Source organism: Saimiri boliviensis, chromosome 21 (assembly GCF_048565385.1).
Source record: "Saimiri boliviensis isolate mSaiBol1 chromosome 21, mSaiBol1.pri, whole genome shotgun sequence".
NCBI lineage: Eukaryota > Metazoa > Chordata > Mammalia > Primates > Cebidae > Saimiri > Saimiri boliviensis.
In genome coordinates, this window is record NC_133469.1 from 31,119,849 (window position 1) to 31,141,589 (window position 21,741).

Here is a 21,741-nt window from a genome sequence, read left to right on the forward strand (position 1 = left end):
ACTAAGAGAAAAAATGAGAGAGAAATCACTTATCTGAGAGGTCAGAAAAACATTAACTAGAAACAGTCCTCCCTGGTCAAAATGAGTGCCCTAAACAAATAGCAGTAAACAAAGTCTGCAAATGAATAGCTTTAATGGATACATTTCTTTCCTTCTTATTTTCTCTCTTCAAAGGAAGTGCATAAGCAGTTGACAGCATGAATTGCACTTTAAATCAAATCAGATTACCTGAGAAAACAAAAGTATTACACAATTAGCCTACTATCAGCAACCTCTCACAGAGATTAGCAGTTAATTCGGATACTACTCATAGAGGAGGAATGCTATCCAAGCTATCACCCAGAACACACTTAATCCTGAGTAGTATCTGTCCTCCAAAGCTTGGGTCAGCCCAAGATAATGGCTACTAGAGCATCAATTACCCATTATGAAGTGGACTATTATAACTATTGTGGGTTTTGAAGGGGTGAGTTGACAGGTTTATCAAGACATCTTTTTTATTGTGTTAAATATACTAACACAAAATTTACCATTGTAATCATTTTAAAGTGTACAATTCAGTGGCATTAGGTACATTGCCCATGTTTACAACCACCAGCATCTAATTCCAGAACTTTCTCATTAGCTCAAATAGAAACCCTGTACCTTTTAAACAATCAAGCAGTCACTCCTCACTTTACCCTGTCCCCAGCCCTCAGCCCCCAGCCACTGGAAACCACCAATCTGCTTTCTCTCTCTATTGATTTGACTATTCTGAATATTTCATATTGATGAAATTATACAATATGTAGCTTTTCGTGTCTGCATTTTCATTTAGAGTGATGCCATAACATCTGTGGTACTTCATTCCTTTTTTTTTTTTTTTTGAGACGGAGTTTCGCTCTTGTTACCCAGGCTGGAGTACAATGGCGCAATCTCGGCTCACCGCAACCTCCGCCTCCTGGGTTTAGGCAATTCTCCTGCCTCAGCCTCCTGAGTAGCTGGGATTACAGGCATGTGCCACCATGCCCAGCTAATTTTTTTGTATTTTTAGTAGAGATGGGGTTTCACCATGTTGACCAGGATGGTCTCGATCTCTTGACCTCGTGATCCACCTGCCTCGGCCTCCCAAAGTGCTGGGATTACAGGCGTGAGCCACCGCGCCCAGCCTAAAATTTTTAATAGAGACAGAATTTCACCATTTTGGCCAGGCTGGTCTAAAACTCCTGACTTCAAGTGATCCACCCACCTCAGCCTCCTAAAGTGCTGGGATTACAGATTGTGAGCCCATGCTTGGCCTGAATACTTGTTTTTAAAACTGGGAAATTTATACACATAGGAGAATTTCTAGGTCACATGATAATTTGGCTTACCTTTTTTGTTGTTGTTTGTTGTTTTTCTTTCTTTTTTTTTTTTTTTTGAGACGGAGTTTCGCTCTTGTTACCCAGGCTGGAGTGCAATGGCAAGATCTCGGCTCACCGCAACCTCCGCCTCCTGGGTTGAGGCAATTCTCCTGTCTCAGCCTCCTGAGTAGCTGGGATTATTGGCACGCACCACCATGCCCAGCTAACTTTTTGTATTTTTAGTAGAGACGGGGTTTCACCTTGTTGACCAGGATGGTCTCAATCTCTTGACCTCGTGATCCACCCTTCTCGGCCTCCCAAAGTGCTGGGATTACAGGCTTGAACCACCGCGTCCAGCCATTGTTTTTCTCTTTCTTTTTTTTTTTCTGAGATGGAGTTTTGCACTTGTTGCCCAGGCTGGAGAGCAATGGTGCAATCTCGGTTCACCACAGTCTCCACCTACCAGGTTCAAGCAATTCTCCTACCTCACCCTCCCAAGTAGCTGGGATTACAGGCATGCACCACCGTGCCCAGCTAATTTTGTATTTTTAGTACAGAAGGGGTTTCTCCATGTTGGCTAGGCTGCTCTCGAACTCCTGACCTCAGGTGATCTGCCCTCAGCCTCCCAAAGTGCAGGGATTACAGGTGTGAGCCACCATGCCAAGCCGCGCAGTCGCAAGCCATATATCTGATAAAAGCTTATATCCACAATAGATAAAGAAATCTTAGAAATCTACAATAAAAAAACAACCAACCTGCAATTTAAAAATGGGCAAGGTCTCACTCTGTTGCCCAGGCTGGGGTGCAATGGCTCCATCTCGGCTCACTGCAACCTCTGCCTCCCGGGTTCAAGTGATTCTCCTGCCTCAGCCTCCTGAGTAGCTGGGACTACAGGCACGTGCCACCATGCTCAGCTCATTTTGGCATTTTTAGTAGAGACAAGGTTTCACTGTGTTAGCCAGAATGGTCTCAATCTCCTGACCTCATGATCTGCCCGCCTTGGCCTCCCAAAATACTGGGATTACAGGCGTGAGCCACTGTGCCCAGCCTCTCTGCTATAGTTTCTAGACAAAATATCAGTCTGCAGCCCTTGGTAGCCATTTTTCCTGCCACACAGAGAGAACAATTCTACAGCAAGGCAACAAATAGCTGATTCAATAGATGGAGGTGGAGCCCTAGTGACACTGTGGGAGCTCTCAGATGTAATCAACGATAAAGTCAAACAGACCATCAAAACTCAAAGACCAGAGAGTAAAGCCTAATGACCTCCTAGATCCTGCCATGCCTGAAATTAAGATTTGCCTCTTTTTGTTTGTTTTGAGATGGAGTCTCACTTTGTCAGCCAGGCTGGAGTGCAATGGCGCCATCTCTACCCACTGCAACCTCCGCCTCCCAGGATCAAGCAATTTTCCTGCCTCAACCTCCAAAGTAACTGGGACTACAGGTGTGTGCCATCACACCCAGTTAATTTGAATATTTTGAAACCCCGTCCCTACTAAAAATACAAAAAAAAAAAATTAGCTGGGCATGGTGGCGCGTGCCTGTAGTCCCAGCTACTCAGGAGGCTGAGGCAGTAGAATTGCCTGAACCCAGGAGGCGGAGGTTGCGGTGAGCCGAGATCGTGCCATTGTACTCCAGCCTGGGTAACAAGAGCGAAACTCCGTCTCAAAAAAAAAATAATAACAATAATAATAATAATAAATAAATAATGAATGAATGGCAGGGTGCAGTGGCTCATGCCTGTAATCCCAGCACTTTGGGAGGCCAGGGCGAGCAAATCACCTGAGGTTGAGAGTTCAATACCAGCCTGACCAACATGGAGAAACCCCGCCTTTACTAAAAATACAAAATTAGCTGGGCGTAGTGGCATGTTCCTGTAATCCCAGCTACTCGGGAGGCTGAAGCAGGAGAATTGCTCGAACCCAGGAGGCAGAGGTTGCAGAGAGACAAGATCATGCCACTGCACTCCCACCTGGGCAACAAGAGCAAAACTCAGTGAAAGGAAAAGAAGAAAAGAAGAGAATAGAAGGAAGGAAGGAAGGAAGGAAGGAAGGAGGGAAGGAGGGAAGGAGGGAAGGAAGGAGAAAGAGAAACAAAAAGAAAGGAAGGGCTGGGCGTGGTGGCTCACGCCTGTAATCCCAGCACTTTGGGAGGCCGAGGCGGGTGGATCACGAGGTCAAGAGATCGAGACCATCCTGGTCAACATGGTGAAACCCCGTCTCTACTAAAAATACAAAAAATTAGCTGGGCATGGTGGCGCGTGCCTGTAATCCCAGCTACTCAGGAGGCTGAGGCAGGAGAATTGCCTGAACCCAGGAGGCGGAGGTTGCGGTGAGCCGAGATCGCGCCATTGCACTCCAGCCTGGGTAACAAGAGTAAAACTTGGTCTCAAAAAAAAAAAAAAGAGAAAGGAAGGAAGGAAGGAAGGAAGGAGAGAGAGCGAGAGTGACAAAGGAGGAGGAAGGACAGAAGGAAGGAAGGAAGGAAGGAAATCAGAAATGAGAAACTACCAATCACAAATGTATAGGGAAAAAATGAAGTACAGTTATATAAGAAAATAATTTACCTTCCAAGAGTTTTTGACATGATGTATTCATCTCTTAATGCTTTAGGATAAATCGACTGATCATCTACAGTCAGATCAAAAAAGACAAAAACTAAGGAAAAAAAGAGTAAAAATGGGCTTCATTAATTTATTCACGAGAAGATCACTGATTCTAAAATTTAATAGTCATATGGAATATAAGACAATTCTTTACTACATTTAACATGTAAACTTAAGGAAATTAATTCAGTAGGCTAATACATATTGTAAAACCCTTGAGGGAAATAAATGATAGTCAAATTTCATGCTTCAATGGAACTATAAGCATCATTCTAATGGTAGTACAGGAAATTCATAACACAACATTATTTATATTCCTTGACCTGAGATTAATCGACTACACCAGTACAAAATGCCTATGCAGATCTCCACAGGCCCAGAATCAGAAAGCAATCAGTCTGAGCCTAGAAAAATGGTCTAGGCAAGTAAACGTCCAAATGAAAATCAGGCCATCAGTATCACCACACTGGCATTATCATCTCTCGGCCATTTATACCTTTACATATCTGGTATTAAGTATTCTGTAGTGCAAAGTACATTCAACATATTTGTAAAGTTAGGTAAATACATTTTTCTAAACAAAATACCTTTTTTATCCATTATTTGGGCTGTATCTAAAAAAAAGTCTAAAAAGATTTTGTTGTTGTTGTCTTTGGAGAGAGTCTCACTCTGTTGCCCAGGCTGGAGTGCAGTGGCATGATCTCGGCTCACTACAACCTCTACCTCAAGGTCAGGAGTTCAAGACCAGCCTAGCCAACATGGTGAAACCCTGTCTCTACTAAAAACACAAAAAATAGCTGGGTGTGGTGACAGGTACCAGTAATCCCAGCTACTTGGCAGGCTAAGGCAGAAGAATCACTTGAACCCGGGAGGTGAAGGTTGCAGTGAGCTGAGATTGCGCCATTGCACTACAGCCTGGGCAACAGGGCAAAACTCCATCTCAAAAACAAAACAAAACAAATATGTCTGGATGGAACTTTTTCATAATTTAATAATGCAACTATGACAAAGAAGTTGAATCTTGAATGCTAACTTACTCATCATTACTCACTTAAACCACACTCTGTAAGGACATGACAAATTTTTCTCCTATGTGGGAGTGAAAAAAAAATTCAGTAACCATAAGATGATATTACCTTTATTTCTGCTTAGTGAAAGTGCAATTTCAGAATTGTTATTCAAAGGACGGCGTTTTCCTTTCCCTACAAGCTCTGTATTTACAAAGGTTCCATTGCCACTATGATCTTCGATGTATGCAATGTAAGAGTTTTTAGGACCCACTTCCTAAAATAGAGAAAATTTTATTTCACACTTTTAAAAGCAAAGATTTATAGTGGGAAAATACCTAAAAGCAATGAATAGATTACCAGCTCTCCTAAATACATGGGTATTTGTCACCTACCCTGAAAATCCGAAAGTGTTTCTTGCTATATGTCCTGTATTTATCTGTTCTTTTCAGCAGTGGTTCATCAAAACAATATTCACAACTTTTGTCCCTCCCAAACCAGTAGTTGTCATTCACACATTCTGTAATACAAAAGCATGCATCTGAGGGCTGTTGAATTTCATGCAACAAATGTGTTTTAAAATTGCTCATAAATGCTACTTGTAGGAAAATAGCCTAAGAAGGCAATCAGAATGATGAATCTGCTTATCATTATAAGATTTTATAGCATTAAAAATTACGAGACAAAAAACATTTACCAACAAGTTTAACCGATGGCAGTTTATCTATAATCACATGGCCAGGGGCAGTGGCTCACACCTGTAATCTCAGCACTTGAGAGGCTGAAGCAGGAGGATCTCTTAACCCCAGGAGTTCATGACCAGCACAGGCACATAGGGGGCACCCATCTCTACCATAAATTTAAAAATTAGCCTGGGAAACATGGTGAAACCCTATCTCTACAAGAAGTAAAAAATCAGCAGGGTATGGTGGTGGGTCCCTGTGGTCTCAGATACTCAGGAGGCTGAGATGGGAGGATCGCTTAAGCCTGGGAGGTTGAGGCTGGAGTGAGCTGAAATAGCGCCACTGCACACTAGCCTGGAGGTGACAGAATTAAATTGTGTTTCCTTTTTTTTTGAGACTGAGTTTTGCTGGTTACCCAGGCTGGAGTGCAACGGTGCGATCTCGGCTCACCACAACCTCCGCCTCCTGGGTTCAGGCAATTCTCCTGCCTCAGCCTCCTGAGTAGCTGGGATTACAGGCACACGCCACCGTGCCCAGCTAATTTTTTGTATTTTTAGTAGAGACGGGGTTTCATCATGTTGACCAGGACGGTCTCGATCTCTTGACCTCGTCATCCACCTGCCTTGTCCTCCCAAAGTGCTGGGATTACAGGCGTAAGCCTCCGTGCCCAGCTCCTTTTTTTTTTTTTGAGACAGAGTCTTGCTCTGTCACCAGGCTGCAGTGCACCAGCGAAATCTCGGCTCACTGCAACTTCTGCTTCCTGGGTTCAAGCAATTCCCCTGCCTTAGGCCCCTCAAGTAGCTGAGACTACAGGAGTGCATCACCATGCCCGGCTAATTTTATGTCTTTTAGTAGAGATGGGGTTTCACCATGTTGGGATTCCGAAAGTGCTGGGATTACAGGCGTGAACCACTGCACCTGGCCTGACCCTGTTTCAAAAAATTAACCAGATGTGGTGGTTATATACCTATAGTTGCAACTACTCAAGAGGCTGAAGCAGGAGGGTAACTTGAGCCTGAGGAGTTGATGCTAGAGTGGGCTGTGATCCTGCCACTGCACTCTAGCCTGGGCAACAGAGCAAGACTTTTCTCAAAAAAATTAACAAATATATATATTAAATATTTATTTAATGTTTATTATATATGTAATTTGCATTATACATATATATTTGTTTATTATATAAGTTGCCTTAAATATAATTACGTATTTATATATAAAATAATGTATTGTATATTTATAACATATTTTATATATTATAGTATATATGTAATATACATGCAAATATATGCAAAATATATATTATAAATATATAGTATATATTGTAAAATAATCTAATGTTATATGTGTATATATATATATGCTCACATACATATATACACATACATACGTATATAAAACCATGAAAAACAAATAGTCATTAAAAGTTCTGGAGTAATTTTCTTTTTTTTTTTTTTTTTGAGACGGAGTTTCGCTCTTGTTACCCAGGCTGGAGTGCAATGGCGCGATCTCGGCTCACCGCAACCTCCGCCTCCTGGGTTCAGGCAATTCTCCTGCCTCAGCCTCCTGAGTAGCTGGAATTACAGGCACACGCCACCATGCCCAGCTGATTTTTTTGTATTTTTAGTAGAGACGGGGTTTCACCATGTTGACCAGGATGGTCTCGATCTCTTGACCTCGTGATCCACCCGCCTCGGCCTCCCAAAGTGCTGGGATTACAGGCTTGAGCCACCACGCCCAGCCTCTGGAGTAATTTTTAATGACTCGGACAATACAGTAACTTCCTGCTTATTACCTTCCTGAGGCTTTCCACAACACTTAGCATAAAATCTGCACACTTCATCATGGCCTATCAGATGTTTAGGGTCTGGCCCTGCCACCATGCCAGCCCCACCTCACACCTCTCTCCCCTTGCTCATGACACCCAGCGCTACAGGCCTCCTTTCACTACCCCCAAGAGTGCTGGGTTCAACCTACTTTCTGGTCTTAGCACTTCTTCCCCAACTACCTGAATGGCTCATTCCACCTTGCCTTTTATATAGATACTATCTACACAACATGATCTGCCTTTTGGACTCTACTATCATCTCCTACTCAGCTTTCTATATAAACATTACTCACCTGCTATCATAATGTTATCCTGTTGCATTTCTTTTTGAGTATGAGCCACAACTGGAAATTACTTGCTTATTTGTATATTTTCTTCCCACCTCCCCAAATTAGAACATAACCTCCAGGAGGGCAGCTGGAGACCTCTTGTTTAACAGCACAACTCCAACACTTGGAACACTGCATACAGCAGGCAATTAAATGCTCATTGCAAGACAGACTAGAGAAAATATTAGTAACTCCTATCAGGAAAAGTACTAATTTCCCTAATCAATGTTAAGTTCCTATAAATCAACAAGAAAGATACACCGAGCCCAGGTGCGGTGGCTCAAGCCTGTAATCCCAGCACTTTGGGAGGCCGAGGCGGGTGGATCATGAGGTCAAGAGATCGAGACCATCCTGGCCAACATGGTGAAACCCCGTCTCTACTAAAAATACAAAAAATTAGCTGGGCATAGTGGCGCGTGCCTGTAGTCCCAGCTACTCAGGAGGCTGAGGCAGGAGAATTGCCTGAACCCCCAGGAGGCGGAGGTTGCAGTGAGCTGAGATCGCAACATTGCACTCCAGCCTGGGTAAGGAGCGAAACTCCGTCTCAAAAAAAAAAAAAAAAAAAGAAACATACACCGTCCAGTAGAACAATGGGTAAAGGACATTAAAAGATAATTTGGCCGGGCGCGGTGGCTCAAGCCTGTAATCCCAGCACTTTGGGTGGCCAAGGTGGGTGGATCACAAGGTCAAGAGATCGAGACCATCCTGGTCAACATGGTGAAACCCCGTCTCTACTAAAAATACAAAACATTAGCTGAGCATGGTGGCGCGTGCCTGTAATCCCAGCTACTCAGGAGGCTGAGGCAGGAGAATTGCCTGAACCCAGGAGGCGGAGGTTGTGGTGAGCGGAGATCGCGTCATTGCACTCCAGCCTGGGTAACAAGAGCGAAACTTCGTCTAAAAAAAAAAAGATAATTTACAAGAAACAGAAATGCAACTGGCTCAGATATATGAAAGGTGGCCAAGCCAACTCAATATAAGAAAATTTAGAAATCAAAAACACATTAACACTTATTGTTTTTTTTGTTTTTGTTTTTGTTTTTTGAGATGGAGTTTCGCTCTTGTTACCCAGGCTGGAGTGCAATGGCGCGATCTCGGCTCACCGCAACCTCCGCCTCCTGGGTTCAGGCAATTCTCCTGCCTCAGCCTCCTGAGTAGCTGGGATTACAGGCACACGCCCCCATGCTCAGCTAATTTTTTGTATTTTTAGTAGAGACGGGGTTTCACCATGTTGACTAGGATGGTCTCGATCTCTTGACCTCGTGATCCACCCGCCTCGGCCTCCCAAAGTGCTGGGATTATAGGCGTGAGCCACCGCGCCTGGCAACACTTCATGTTTTACTTATTAGATTAGCAAAAATCCAAAAATTTCATATCACCCTGTGCTGCAAGAGGTACAAAAAAGAGGGTAATCTCATGCATTGCCAGTGAGAATTTATACACACATTGTATATAATTGGCTAGGGAGGACAATTTAGCAAGATCTATCAAAACTACATATGGGCTGCATGCAACAGCTCGTGCCTGTAATCCCAGTATTTTGGGAGGCCGAGGAAGGAGGATCACTTGAGCCAAGAAGTCCAGGCTACAGTGAGCTGTGATTGTACCACTCACCTCAGGGTGACAGAGTGAGACCCTGTCTCTAAAAAGAAAGAAAAAGAAAATCAACAAACCCAAATTAGTTACTTAAAAAGATCGACAGGTTAGCAAATCTTTTTTTTTTTTTTTTTTTTTGAGATGGAGTTTCGCTCGTTACCCAGGCTGGAGTGCAATGGCGCGATCTCGGCTCACTGCAACCTCCGCCTCCTGGGTTCAGGCAATTCTCCTGCCTCAGCCTCCTGAGTAGCTGGGATTACAGGCACGTGCCACCATGCCCAGCTAATTTTTTGTATTTTTAGTAGAGGCGGGGTTTCACCATGTTGACCAGGATGGTCTTGATCTCCTGACCTTGTGATCCACCCGCCTCGGCCTCCCAAAGTGCTGGGATTACAGGCTTGAGCCACCGCGCCCAGCACTTTTTTGTATTTTTAGTAGAGACGGGGTTTCACCATGTTGACCAGGATGGTCTCGATCTCTTGACTTTGTGATCCACCCGCCTCGGCCTCCCAAAGTGCTGGGATTACAGGCTTGAGCCACCGTGCCCAGCCAACAGGTTAGCAAATCTTAAGACAGCTTAAGGAAAAAAGAGACAAGACTCAAATTACTAAAATCTTTTTTTTGTTTGTTTTTTAAAGGTGGGGTTTCACCATGATGGCCAGGCTGGTCTTGAACTCCTGACCTCAGGTGATTCACCCACCTCAGCCTCCCAAAGTGCTAGGATTACAGGCGTGAGCCACAGCACCCGGACCAAATTACTAAAATCAGAATGAGAGAGGTAATTACTACTGATCTGACAGAAATAGAAATGATTTAAAAAGAATAATACGAAGAATTTTGTGACAATATTAGATGACATAGGTGAAATGGACAAACTCCTGGAAAGATACAAACTACCAAAATTAACACAAGAAGAAACAGAAAATCTGAATATACCCATAAAAAGCGAAATGACTGAATGATAATATTAGCACTTCGGGAGGCAAAAACAGGCGGATTGCCTAAGTTCCAGAGTTCGAGATCAGCCTGGGCAACATGGCAAAAACCCATCTCTACTAAAAATACCAAAAAAAAAAGGGCCAGGCAAGGTGGCTCACGCCTGTAATCCCAGCACTTTGGGAGGCTAAGGCAGGTGGATCATGAGATCAGGAGTTCAAGACCAGCCTGGCCAACATGGTGAAACCTTGTCTTCACTAAAAATACAAAAATTAGCCAGGCATGGTGGCACGCATCTGTAGTCTCAGCGACTCTGGAGGCTGAGGCACAAGAATCGTTTGAACCTGGGAGGCTGAGGCTGCAGTGAGCCAAGATCATGCCACTATACTCCGGCCTGAGTGACAGTGAGAGACTCTGTCTCAAAAAAAAAAGACTGAATAGGTAATCAAAATATCCACTACAAAGAAAAGGGCAGTCCCAGACAGCCTCACATTAGCTTGAGCAACATAGGGAGACCCCATCTCTATCAAAATAAAAAAAATTAGCTATGTGTGGTGGTACATGCCTGTCCCAGCTACTCAGGATGCTGAGGTAGGAGTTGGGCCTGGGAGATCAAGGCTGCAGTTAAATGTGATTGTGCCACTGCACTCCAGCCTAGGAAAGAGAGTAAGACTCTGTCTAAAAAAAAAAAAAAGAGAGAGAGAAACAGATAGCTGGCTTCATTTTAAATGCTATCAAATATGTAAAGATTAATACCAATTATTCTCAAACTTTTCCAAGAAATACAAGAGGGAACACTGTCAACTCATCTATGAGGCCAGTAATACCCTGATACCAAAACTAGATAGAGCCATCACAATAAAACCATATTATGAATATAGATACAAAAATCCTCAAGAAAACAGTAGCGAACTAACTCCAGCAACACATAAAAAAGATTACACATGATCAAATAAGAATTAACCCAGGAAGGTTTGGTGGGTTTAACATCTGAAAACCAACTAATATAATACACAGTAACAACAGAATGGAGGATAATAGAGAAACAATTTTTGGCAAAACTCAGCACCCTTTTATAATAAAAAATAATCAGAGAACTAGGAATAGGAGGAAATCCCTTCAACCTAATAAAGAGCTTTTATTTATTTTATTTATTTATTTTTAATTTAGAGACAGTCTTGCTCTGTGACTTGCAATCAAAGCTCACTGTAGTCTCCAACTCCTGGCTTCAAGTAATTTTCTTGACATAGGTTCCCAAAGCACTGAGATTACAGAGTTTACGCCTCAGAGCATCCAGCCAGAAAGAACTTTCATGAAACATCCACAGCTTGGTCTTCAGATCTCTACTACAGAAAAAGAAAAGAAAAGAAAAAAGACCCACAGCTAACATCATACTTAGTGATAAAAGACTGAAAGCTGGCTGGGTATGGTGGCTCACACCTCTTATCCCAGCACTTTGGGAGGCTGAGGCAGGAGGATCAGTTGACAACAGGAGTTTGAGATCATATAGGTTAACGTAGCGAGACTCCGTCTTGACAAAAAATAAAGATAAAATACTTAGGCCGTCCCCTCTCCAGTCTGTGCCTCCAAGATGACAAAGTAAGGTCGTGCCAAAAAGGGCCATGGCCACATGCAGCCTATTCGCTGCACGAATTGTGCCCGATGTGTGCCCAAGGACAAGGCCATTAAGAAATTCATCATGGCCGGGCGCGGTGGCTCAAGCCTGTAAACCCAGCACTTTGGGAGGCCGAGGCGGGTGGATCACGAGGTCAAGATATCGAGACCATCCTGGTCAACATGGTGAAACCCCATCTCTACTAAAAATACAAAAAGTTAGCTGGGCATGGTGGCGCGTGCCTGTAATCCCAGCTACTCAGGAGGCTGAGACAGGAGAATTGCCTGAACCCAGGAGGCGGAGGTTGCGGTGGGCCGAGATTGCGCCATTGCACTCCAGCCTGGGTAACAAGAGCGAAACTCCGCCTCAAAAAAAAAAAAAAAAAAGAAATTCGTCATTTGGGCCGGGCACGGTTGCTCAAGCCTATAATCCCAGCACCTTGGGAGGCCGAGGCGGGTGGATCACGAGGTCAAAAGATCGAGACCATCCTGGTCAACATGGTGAAACCCCATCTCTACTAAAAATACAAAAATTAGCTAGGCATGGTGGCACATGCTTGTGGTCCCAGCTACTCGGGAGACTGAGGCAGGAGAATTGCTTGAACCCAGGAGGCAGAGGTTGCGGTGAGTCGAGATCGCGCCATTGCACTTCAGCCTGGGTAACAAGAGCGAAACTCAAAAAAAAAAAAAGAAATTCGTCATTTGAAATATAGTGGAGGCTACAGCAGTCAGGTAGATATCTGAAGCAAGCTTCTTCGATGCCTATGTGCTTCTCAAACTGCATATGAAGCTACATTACTGTGTGAGTTGTGCAATTCACAGCAAAGTAGTCAGGAATGGATCTCGTGAAGCCCGCAAGAACTCAACACCCCCACCACCCCGATTCAGACCTGTGGGTGCTGCCCCACGATCCCCACCAAAACCCATGTAAGTAAGGAACTGAAGACTGAAGACAGACTATTCTCTGGAGAAAAATAAAATGGAAATTGTACTTAAAAAAAAAAAAATTAGTCCAGGCACATTGGCTCACATCTGTAATTCCAGCACTTTGGGAGGCTGTGGCAGGCGGATCACCTGAGGTCAGGAGTTTGAGACCAGTCTGGCCAACATAGTGAAACCCCATCTCTACTAAAAATATAAAAATTAGCTGGGCATGTCAGGGAGCACCTGTAATCCCAGCTACTTAGGAGGCTGAGGCAGAAGAATCACTTGAACCTGGGAGGCAGACACTGCAGTGAGCCGAGATCGCATCGCTGCACTCCAGCCTGGGTGACAGAGTGAGTGAGACTCCGTCTCAAAAAAAAAAACAAATGAAACTCAACTCAAAATGAATAAAGGACCTTAATTAAACTTAAGAGCTAAAACTAGGCCAGGCACTGTAATCCCAGCACTTTGGGAGGCTGAGGAGAGTGGATCACCTGAGGTTAGGAGTTTGAAACCAGTCTGGCCAACAAGGTGAAATCCCATCCCTACTAAAAAAATACAAAAATTAGCCAGGCGTGGTGGTGGGTACCTGTAATCCCAGCTATTTGGGAGGCTGAGGCAGGATAATCACTTGAACTCAGGAGGCAGAGCTTGCAGTGAGCCAAGATCACACCACTGCACTCCAGCCTGGGTGACAAAGCAAGACTCGTCTCAAAAATAATCATAATAAACAGCCTCTATTCAACATAAGCTTATGCTGGTGATCCTATCAGGGCCTTTGTTTACTTGTCTTTTCTTTCCCCCACTTTTTGTGGAGAACGAGGTCTTGCCATATTGTCCAGCAGCTCTGAAACTCCTGGGCTCAAGCTATCCTCCCACCTCTGCCTCCCTAAAAGCTGGGATTACAATTGTGAGCCACCACGCCCGTCTCATATACATTTTATTTTATTTTATTTTATTTTATTTATTTATTTTGGAGACAGAGTCTCACTCTGTCACCCAGGCTAGAGTGCAATGGCGTGATCTCAGCTCACTGCAACCTCCACCTCCTAAGTTCAAGCAATTCTCCTGCCTCAGCCTCCCGAGTAGCTGGGATTATAGGTACCTGCCAACACACCCTGCTAATTTCTGTAGTTTTAATAGAGATGGGGTTTCCCCATCTTGGCCAAGCAGGTCTCAAACTCCTGACCTCAGGTGATCCATCTGCCTCGGCCTCTCAAAGTGCTGGGATTACAGGTGTGAGCCACCATGCCCGGCCTGAAAACTATATTTTAAATGGGTAAAAAATAGCTTCAAGCGTCTACTTCTAAATTTAAAGTTATAGATGTGGAATGCAGGTATACTGTTTCTCCATTTTGTACATTTTTTTCAAGACATCAAAATTGGACATGAAATAAAACAAGGATGGTGGGTGACGAAACACAAAATGAGACATCAGCCCTTAATTTCTTTATAATAATATATTCTATCCTATTAAAGCCAGGTTCAAATCTGTTTAGTGAAGAGGTCATCTTAATGTAAGAGAAAGGAAAACAAATACTATACTTTGACTGGTGCAGTGGCACAATATTGGCTCATTGCAACCTCCCCCTCCTGGGTTCAAGTGATTCTCATGTTTCCTGACTAGCTGCGATTACAGCCACCCATCGCCACACATCTGGCTACTTTTTATATTTTCTTTTTTTTTTTTTTTGAGACGGAGTTTCGCTCTTGTTACCCAGGCTGGAGTGCAATGGCGCGATCTCGGCTCACCGCAACCTCCGCCTCCTGGATTCAAGCAATTCTCCTGCCTCAGCCTCCTGAGTAGCTGGGATTACAGGCACGCGCCACCATGCCCAGCTAATTTTTTGTATTTTGAGTAGAGATGGGGTTCCACCATGTTGACCAGGATGGTCTTGATCTCTTGACCTCATGATCCACCCACCTCAGCCTCCCAAAGTGCTGGGTTTACAGGCTTGAGCCACCGCGCCTGGTCTACTTTTTATATTTTCAGCAGAGACAGGGTTTTGCCATGTTGCCCAGGCTGGTCTCAATCTCCCGGCCTCAAGTGATCCTCCCGCCTTGGCCTCCCAAAGTGCTGGGATTACAGGCGTAAGCCACCATGCCTGGCAATTTTAAAATACGCATAGGGAAGACTTACCATTGAAACCAGGAGGTGTCAGAAAGTGTCAACATATTTAAATCACAAGGTTGGCCATTGAGATAAGAACAAATAAGAAGTGTCAACAAATAGCCATCTCTATGCTGAACAGCTCTGATTCTCTGAAGCCATGGCAAACCACAGCAGAGGTTAACTGGTGAAGCTTTTGTGATTAGGTGATGTTTGCAAGTTTGCGTGAATCTGCATTTTTCTAAGGAAAGGGTCCAAAGCTACCTTCAGATCCTTGGACGGACAGCACATTGTAAATGTCCAATTAATATTTGTTGAAAGAATAAATGAAGGGAATCCACAGCAGGTAACAGCCAGTGCAACACCCAACACTGCCTCTTCAGTTTTACCTTTCATCACCTTCAAACTCCAGAATCATTCCAAGAGTGGATCAAGCATTATGCTGCAACTAACTAAGGCAGGAAAATAGGGTTTGTGTGAATTTGCCAATTTACGCAAACTTCCTGAACAGCCAAGGTCAGTGGCTCATGCCTGTAATCCCAGCACTTTGGGAGGCCAAGGTGGGCTGATCACTTGAGGTCAGGAGTGAGATCAGCCTGGCCAACATGGTGAAACCCCATCTCTACTAAACATAATACAAAAATTAGCCGGGTGTGGTGGTGAGCATCTATAATCCCAGTTACTCGGGAGGCTGAGACAGGAGAGATCACTTGAACCCAGGAGTCAGAAGTTGCAGTGAGTCAAGCCGCTCCATTCTGGGTGACAGAGCAAGACTCTGTCTCAAAAAAAAAAAAATTTCCTGGAACTAAATAAATAGGAAAAACTTGCATTCTAGCCTATGATTGGTCCATTCTAGGACCTTCATTTGCATGAGGCACCAATCCACACCAGCCTTGGATTGGCCTCTAATTGACTGTGAGCCAGCCCTTCATTTACATAGGATGTAACCGATGGGAGACCTCCAGAGGGTATTTGAACCCCAGAAGACTTTGCTACCAGAGATGTGCAGCCACTTGCTCAGGCCTGCTCCCATTCTGTGATGTGTACTTTAGCTTCAATTGTCTTCCACTTCAATAAATTTACGCTTTCGCCAGGCGCGGTGGCTCAAGCCTGTAATCCCAGCACTTTGGGAGGCCAAGGTGGGTGGATCACGAGGTCAAGAGATCGAGACCATCCTGGTCAACATGGTGAAACCCCGTCTCTACTAAAAATACAAAACATTAGCTGGGCATGATGGCTCCTGCCTGTAATCCTAGCTACTCAGGAGGCTGAGGCAGGAGAATTGCCTGAACCCAGGAGGCGGAGGTTGCGGTGAGCCAAGATCGCGCCATTGCACTCCAGCCTGGGTAACAAGAGCGAAACTCCGTCTCAAAAAAATAAATAAGCTCACACCTGTAATCCCAGCACTTTGGGAGGCCGAGGCGGGTGGATCATGTGGTCAAGAGATCGAGACCATCCTGGTCAACAAGGTGAAACCCCGTCTCTACTAAAAATACAAAAAATTAGCTGGGCATGGTGGCGCGTGCCTGTAATCCCAGCTACTCAGGAGGCTGAGGCAGGAGAATTGCCGGAGCCCAGGAGGCAGAGGTTGCGGTGAGCCGAGATCGCGCCATTGCACTACAGCCTGGGTAACAAGAGTGAAACTCCGCCTCAAAAAATAAATAAATAAATAAATAAATAAATTTATGCTTTCATTGCTTGTTCATGCATGATGTTCAATTATTTGTTCAACATGCCAAACACCCATGCAGTAACACAACGACTTTCTGTAACTGTTTTTCTGAACAAAACTTCATACTATATAACAAAGGGTCTTACCAAGATTGGCAAATCCATCCTGAAGGGCCCATAATCGAGCCCAGGGGGCAGGGGCAGGCTCCTCAGGTTCTTGGTCCTCAGGTTCTTGGTCCTCAGGAATAGAATAGAGTTCCTGAGTGGACACTGTCTCTAAGGAGCTCAGTGTCCCAGAGCTGGAGTGAGAGGACTGGCTTGAGTTTGGCACAGTGCTGGTAGAGGAGCTCGATGTGCCCTGGGACTGTGAGGAGAAGCCTTGGGACTGGGTAACGCTGCCTTGGGGCTGTGAACAGGTACTGCTGCCATGGGACTGCTGAGCCTCCACATCCGTCTCTCGAGACATCACGACCTCAAAAAGGAAGGGTCCAACAAGAAAGGTGAGTTTCAAGGCATAAGACTTAAAAAGAAAATGATAAGCATACTACAACAGCAAAAGAAAAGGCCGGGTGCAGTGGCTCAAGCCTGTAATCCCAGCACTTTGGGAGGCCGAGGCAGGTGGATCACAAGGTCAAGAGATCGAGACCATCCTGGTCAACGTGGTGAAACCCCGTCTCTATTAAAAATACAAAAAAAATAAGCTGGGCATGGTGGCATGTGCCTGTAATCCCAGCTACTCAGGAGGCTGAGGCATGAGAATTGCCTGAACCCAGGAGGCGGAGGTTGCGGTGAGCCGAGATCGCGCCATTGCACTCCAGCCTGGGTAACAAGAGCGAAACTCCGTCTTAAAAAAAAAAAAAAGAAGGAAAAAAATGGAAAAAAAACCCAGGGCAAATGTGCTCTCCAAAAATTAAAAGTCTTAACAGTCCAGACCTATAGTTGTTCTGGGCTGAGCTTTTCACCAGATCATGGTCACCAGATCAGTTTTTTTGTTGGACAGCCATACACAACAAGGGAAAAACAAGTTATTTGGAGATTACAAATAAGTAAAAAGCAATAAAATTGAGCTAGAGGGGCTCATACAAGCTTTCATTTGTCCAATTTTTTTTTTTTTTTGAGACGGAGTTTCGCTCTTGTTACCCAGGCTGGAGTGCAATGGCGCGATCTCGGCTCACTGCAACCTCCGCCTCCTGGGTTCAGGCAATTCTCCTGCCTCAGCCTCCTGAGTAGCTGGGATTACAGGCACCTGCCACCATGCCCAGCTGATTTTTTGTATTTTTAGTAGAGACGGGGTTTCACCATGTTGACCAGGATGGTCTCGATCTCTTGACCTCGTGATCCACCTGCCTCGGCTTCCCAAAGTGCTGGGATTACAAGCGTGAGCCACTGCGCCCGGCCTTGTCCAAATTTTTAAAATTAAAACTAAATTAAAAATGTATTGATACACTCAACACTAAATTTAAATTTCATATATATAGTTGTCAATTTAATGATGCTTCTATTGAACAAATTTTATAGACTTTCTGTGAAAGCAATTCAAAAGAAATCTACTTCCTCCAAGTCCTTACACAATCATTCTGGCTTTCACTTTCAGTACAGTATTCAACTGTACAGAATCACATTAGGTATTTAATGCCTTATTATAAAATAAGCCAGGTGGCCGGGCACGGTGGCTCAAGCCTGTAATCCCAGCACTTTGGGAGGCTGAGTCGGGTGGATCACGAGGTCAAGAGATCGAGACCATCCTGGTCAACATGGTGACACCCCGTTTGTACTAAAAATACAAAAAATCAGCTGGGCATGGTGGCACCTGCCTGTAATCCCAGCTACTCAGGAGGCTGAGGCAGGAGAATTGCCTGAACCCAGGAGGCGGAGATCGCGCCATTACACTCCAGCCTGGGTAACAAGAGCGAAACTCCGCCTCAAAAAAAAAATAAAATAAAATAAAATAGGCCAGGTGGCGGGGCGCAGTGGCTCACCTGTAATCCCAGAACTTTCAGAGGCCGAGGCAGGCAGATCACCTGAGGTCAGGAGTTCAAGACCAGCCAGGTCAACATAGCGAAACCCTGTCTCCACTAAAAATACAAAAATTACTGGGGTGTGGGGGCATACGCCTGTAGTCCCAGCTACTCAGGAGGCTGAGACAGGAGAATCGCTTGAGCCCAGGAGATGGAGGTTGCAGTGAGCTGAGATGGCGCCACTGCACTCCAGTCTGGGTAATAGGAGTGAAACCCTGTCTCAAAATAAACAGATAAAATTGCTTGGGCATGATGGTTCACACCTGTAATCCCAGCACTTTGGGAGGCCCAGGTGGGCGGATCACCTGAGATTGGGAGTTCAAGACCAACTTGACCAATATGGAGAAAACCCATCTCTACTAAAAATACAAAATTAGCTAGGCATGGTGGCACATGCCTGTAATCCCAGCTACTCAGGAGGCTGAGGCAGGAGAATCACTTGAACCCAGGAGGTGAAGGTTGCAATGAGCCAAGATCGCATCACTGCACTCCAGCATGGGCAACAAGAGCAAGACTTCATCTCAAAAATAAATAAAACAAAATAAAATAAAAAAATAAAATAGGCTAGGTACACCAACTCACACCTGTAATCCCAAAACTTTGGGAGGCGGAAGTGGAAGGATTGCTTGAGGGCAGGTGTTTGAGACCCCACCTCTACAAAATAATAATAAGAAGAATAAGAATTTTTGTGTTAGATAATTTTGGCCAACTGTAGGCAAATGTAAGTGTTCTTGAGGAAGGAGACCCTTAAAGCTCTTAAGCTTCTAAGTGCCCTTCCCCCTAGACTTCTACATTGCATTTTAGTAGAAGTAAAGGCTGGCAGACCCAGGTGCCACCCTTAATCACACTCCAAAGGGTCACAGCCTTGGTATGGAGGAATCTTTTTGGACGGCATTGTTTTTACTTACACCCCATCAAACCCCAACTAAGTCATATACCTTATGCCTACTTCATGGATCAAGACCCTTTCACATGTAATTTCTAGAGTTGTAAGCCTTTAAAAGGGCAAGGATTTTCTCTGATGGGGAGCCCAGCTGTTAGGCAACTATGCTATTAGGCATCCCTGCAGCAGCTGCTCCAGGCTGAATAAATCACCCCTTTCTTTCCAGTTCGGTGTTTGAAAAGTTTGTTTTTCGGCCTTTCCTGCTACATTATGAGCACATTTAAAGTAGACTACGCTAAACTATGTTTGGTATGTTAGGTGTATTAAATGTATTTTCAATTTAACAATATTTTTAACTTAGAATGGGCTTATTTAGACATAGTGTCATTAAAGTTAAGGAGCATCTGTGGTTTTGGAAAGAGAAAGAAGACAAAGAATGAGGTGACTTGGAGTAGAAGTCAAAAAGAAATTGTAAAATAACCTGCTGCCTTACTTCAAAGGGTCCATTTAAATAAAATGTCACTGGTACCCTTTTCCCCCCAGGCTTGCTCCTAAAGGGAAATACACCTGCTTGCTCAATCTAGATTCCCTGTCACCTAAGGAATCAACTACTTAATGAGGCACAACACAAAGGAAGACAGTTCTAAACAACTCCACCTATCCCTTTGTGATGCTAAGTAACTATAGGGCTCATCTTTTCAGCCTCCTAAATGCCCTTCCAGCCTTGATGGAAACTTGCAGGAACCATTCTTTTATAAATGAGACCATAACAGAGTCTCCCCACCTTGTCTTAGAATTAATCTGCTGGGGCTGAGCCCAGTGGCTCACCCCTGTAATCCCAGCATTTTGGGAGACTGAGGTGGGTGGATCATGAGGTCAGGAGTTCAAGACCAGCCTGGCCAAGATGGTGAAACCTCATCTCTATTAAAACAACAAAAATTAGCCGGGTGCAGTAGCAGGCGCCTGTAATCCCAGCTACTCAGGCGGCTGAGGCAGAATTGCTTGAATCCAGGTGGTAGAGATTGTAGTAAGCCGAAATCGCGCCACTGTACTCCAGCCTGGGAGACAGAGTAAGACTCCATCTCAAAAATAAAAAATAAAAACAAAAAAGGAATTAACCTGATGGACAGGTAGGCTCTCATAACAGGCTGGGTGCAGTGGCTCATACCTATAATCCCAGCACTTTGGGGGCCAAAGCAAGAGGATCACTTGAGGCCACAAGTTCAATACCAGCTTGGCCAACATAGTAGGACCTCCTCTGCACAAAAAAATAAGAAAATTAGGCATGGTGGCATGCAGCTGTGACCTCAGCTACTTGGGAAGGTGAGGTGGGAAGACTGTTTGACCCCAGGAAAGACTGCAGTGAGCTATGAACATACCACTTACACACCACCCTGGGTGGCAGAGTGAGACCCTATCTCCAAAGAACAGAAAACAAAACAAGACTCATACAGCAGAACCACCAGTAAAACCAGAGTAATGTCCACTGCTGACTTAATCAGATTAACAAAAAAAAAGTGTGAGGAGAGGACATTCTCTTCCAACTTATAATTATTCCCCCTCTGATAGTAGGGACTACAATAGTATTGTTTACTTATAATTATGTAGCTGCACCAGGCGCGGTGGCTCAAGCCTGTAATCCCAGCACTTTGGGAGGTTGAGACGGGTGGATCACGAGGTCAAGAGATCGAGACCATCCTGGCCAACATGGTGAAACGCCGTCTCTACTATAATAGAGAATATAAACTATGCACAACTTTCTTTTTCCTTCTTCACAACTTCACAAATAGAAGATTGTTCTTACCACAGACGTTACCAGCCTCAGCATACAATTCTTTTCTTTCCTCCCTTTTTTTTTTTTTTTTTTGAGATTGAGTTTTGATCTTGTCGTCCTGCTGGAGTGCAATGGCATGAACTCGGCTCACCGCAACCTCCACCTCCCATGTTCAAGTGATTCCCCTGCCTCAGGCTCCCGAGTAGCTAAGATTACAGGCATGTGCCACTACGTCCAGCTAATTTTGTATTCTTAGTAGAGACAGGGTTTCTCCTTGTTGGTTAGGCTGGTTTCGAACTCCAGACCTCAGGTGATCCAGCCACCTCAGTCTCTCAAAGTGCTGGGATTATAGGCATGAGGTACCGTGCCCAGCTCTTTCCTTATTAAGTTGAGATCTTTCACCCTTTCGTTAAAGGAAACACTTTACAGCTTCTCTTTGCAATA

General features: G+C 44.5%; 1 protein-coding gene across 5 annotated transcripts in view; it reads right to left on the reverse strand.

Moving 5' to 3' along the window:
• Positions 1–21,741, reverse strand: part of CHEK2 (checkpoint kinase 2) — a 54,073-nt gene that overhangs the window by 28,160 nt on the left and 4,172 nt on the right. For 4 of the 5 annotated variants that reach the window (XM_039462337.2, XM_039462338.2, XM_039462339.2 and 1 more), the window contains 4 exons: positions 16,770–17,094; positions 5,330–5,454; positions 5,064–5,211; positions 3,889–3,979 (listed from right to left, as the gene is read on the reverse strand). In XM_039462337.2, coding sequence (XP_039318271.1) covers positions 3,889–3,979; positions 5,064–5,211; positions 5,330–5,454; positions 16,770–17,088 — 683 coding nt within the window. In that variant the 5' untranslated portion in view covers positions 17,089–17,094. Of the gene's footprint in view, positions 1–3,888; positions 3,980–5,063; positions 5,212–5,329; positions 5,455–11,698; positions 11,835–14,145; positions 14,148–16,769; positions 17,095–21,741 lie in introns of all 5 variants that reach the window. The other variant, XM_074391311.1, reaches the window with a different exon arrangement.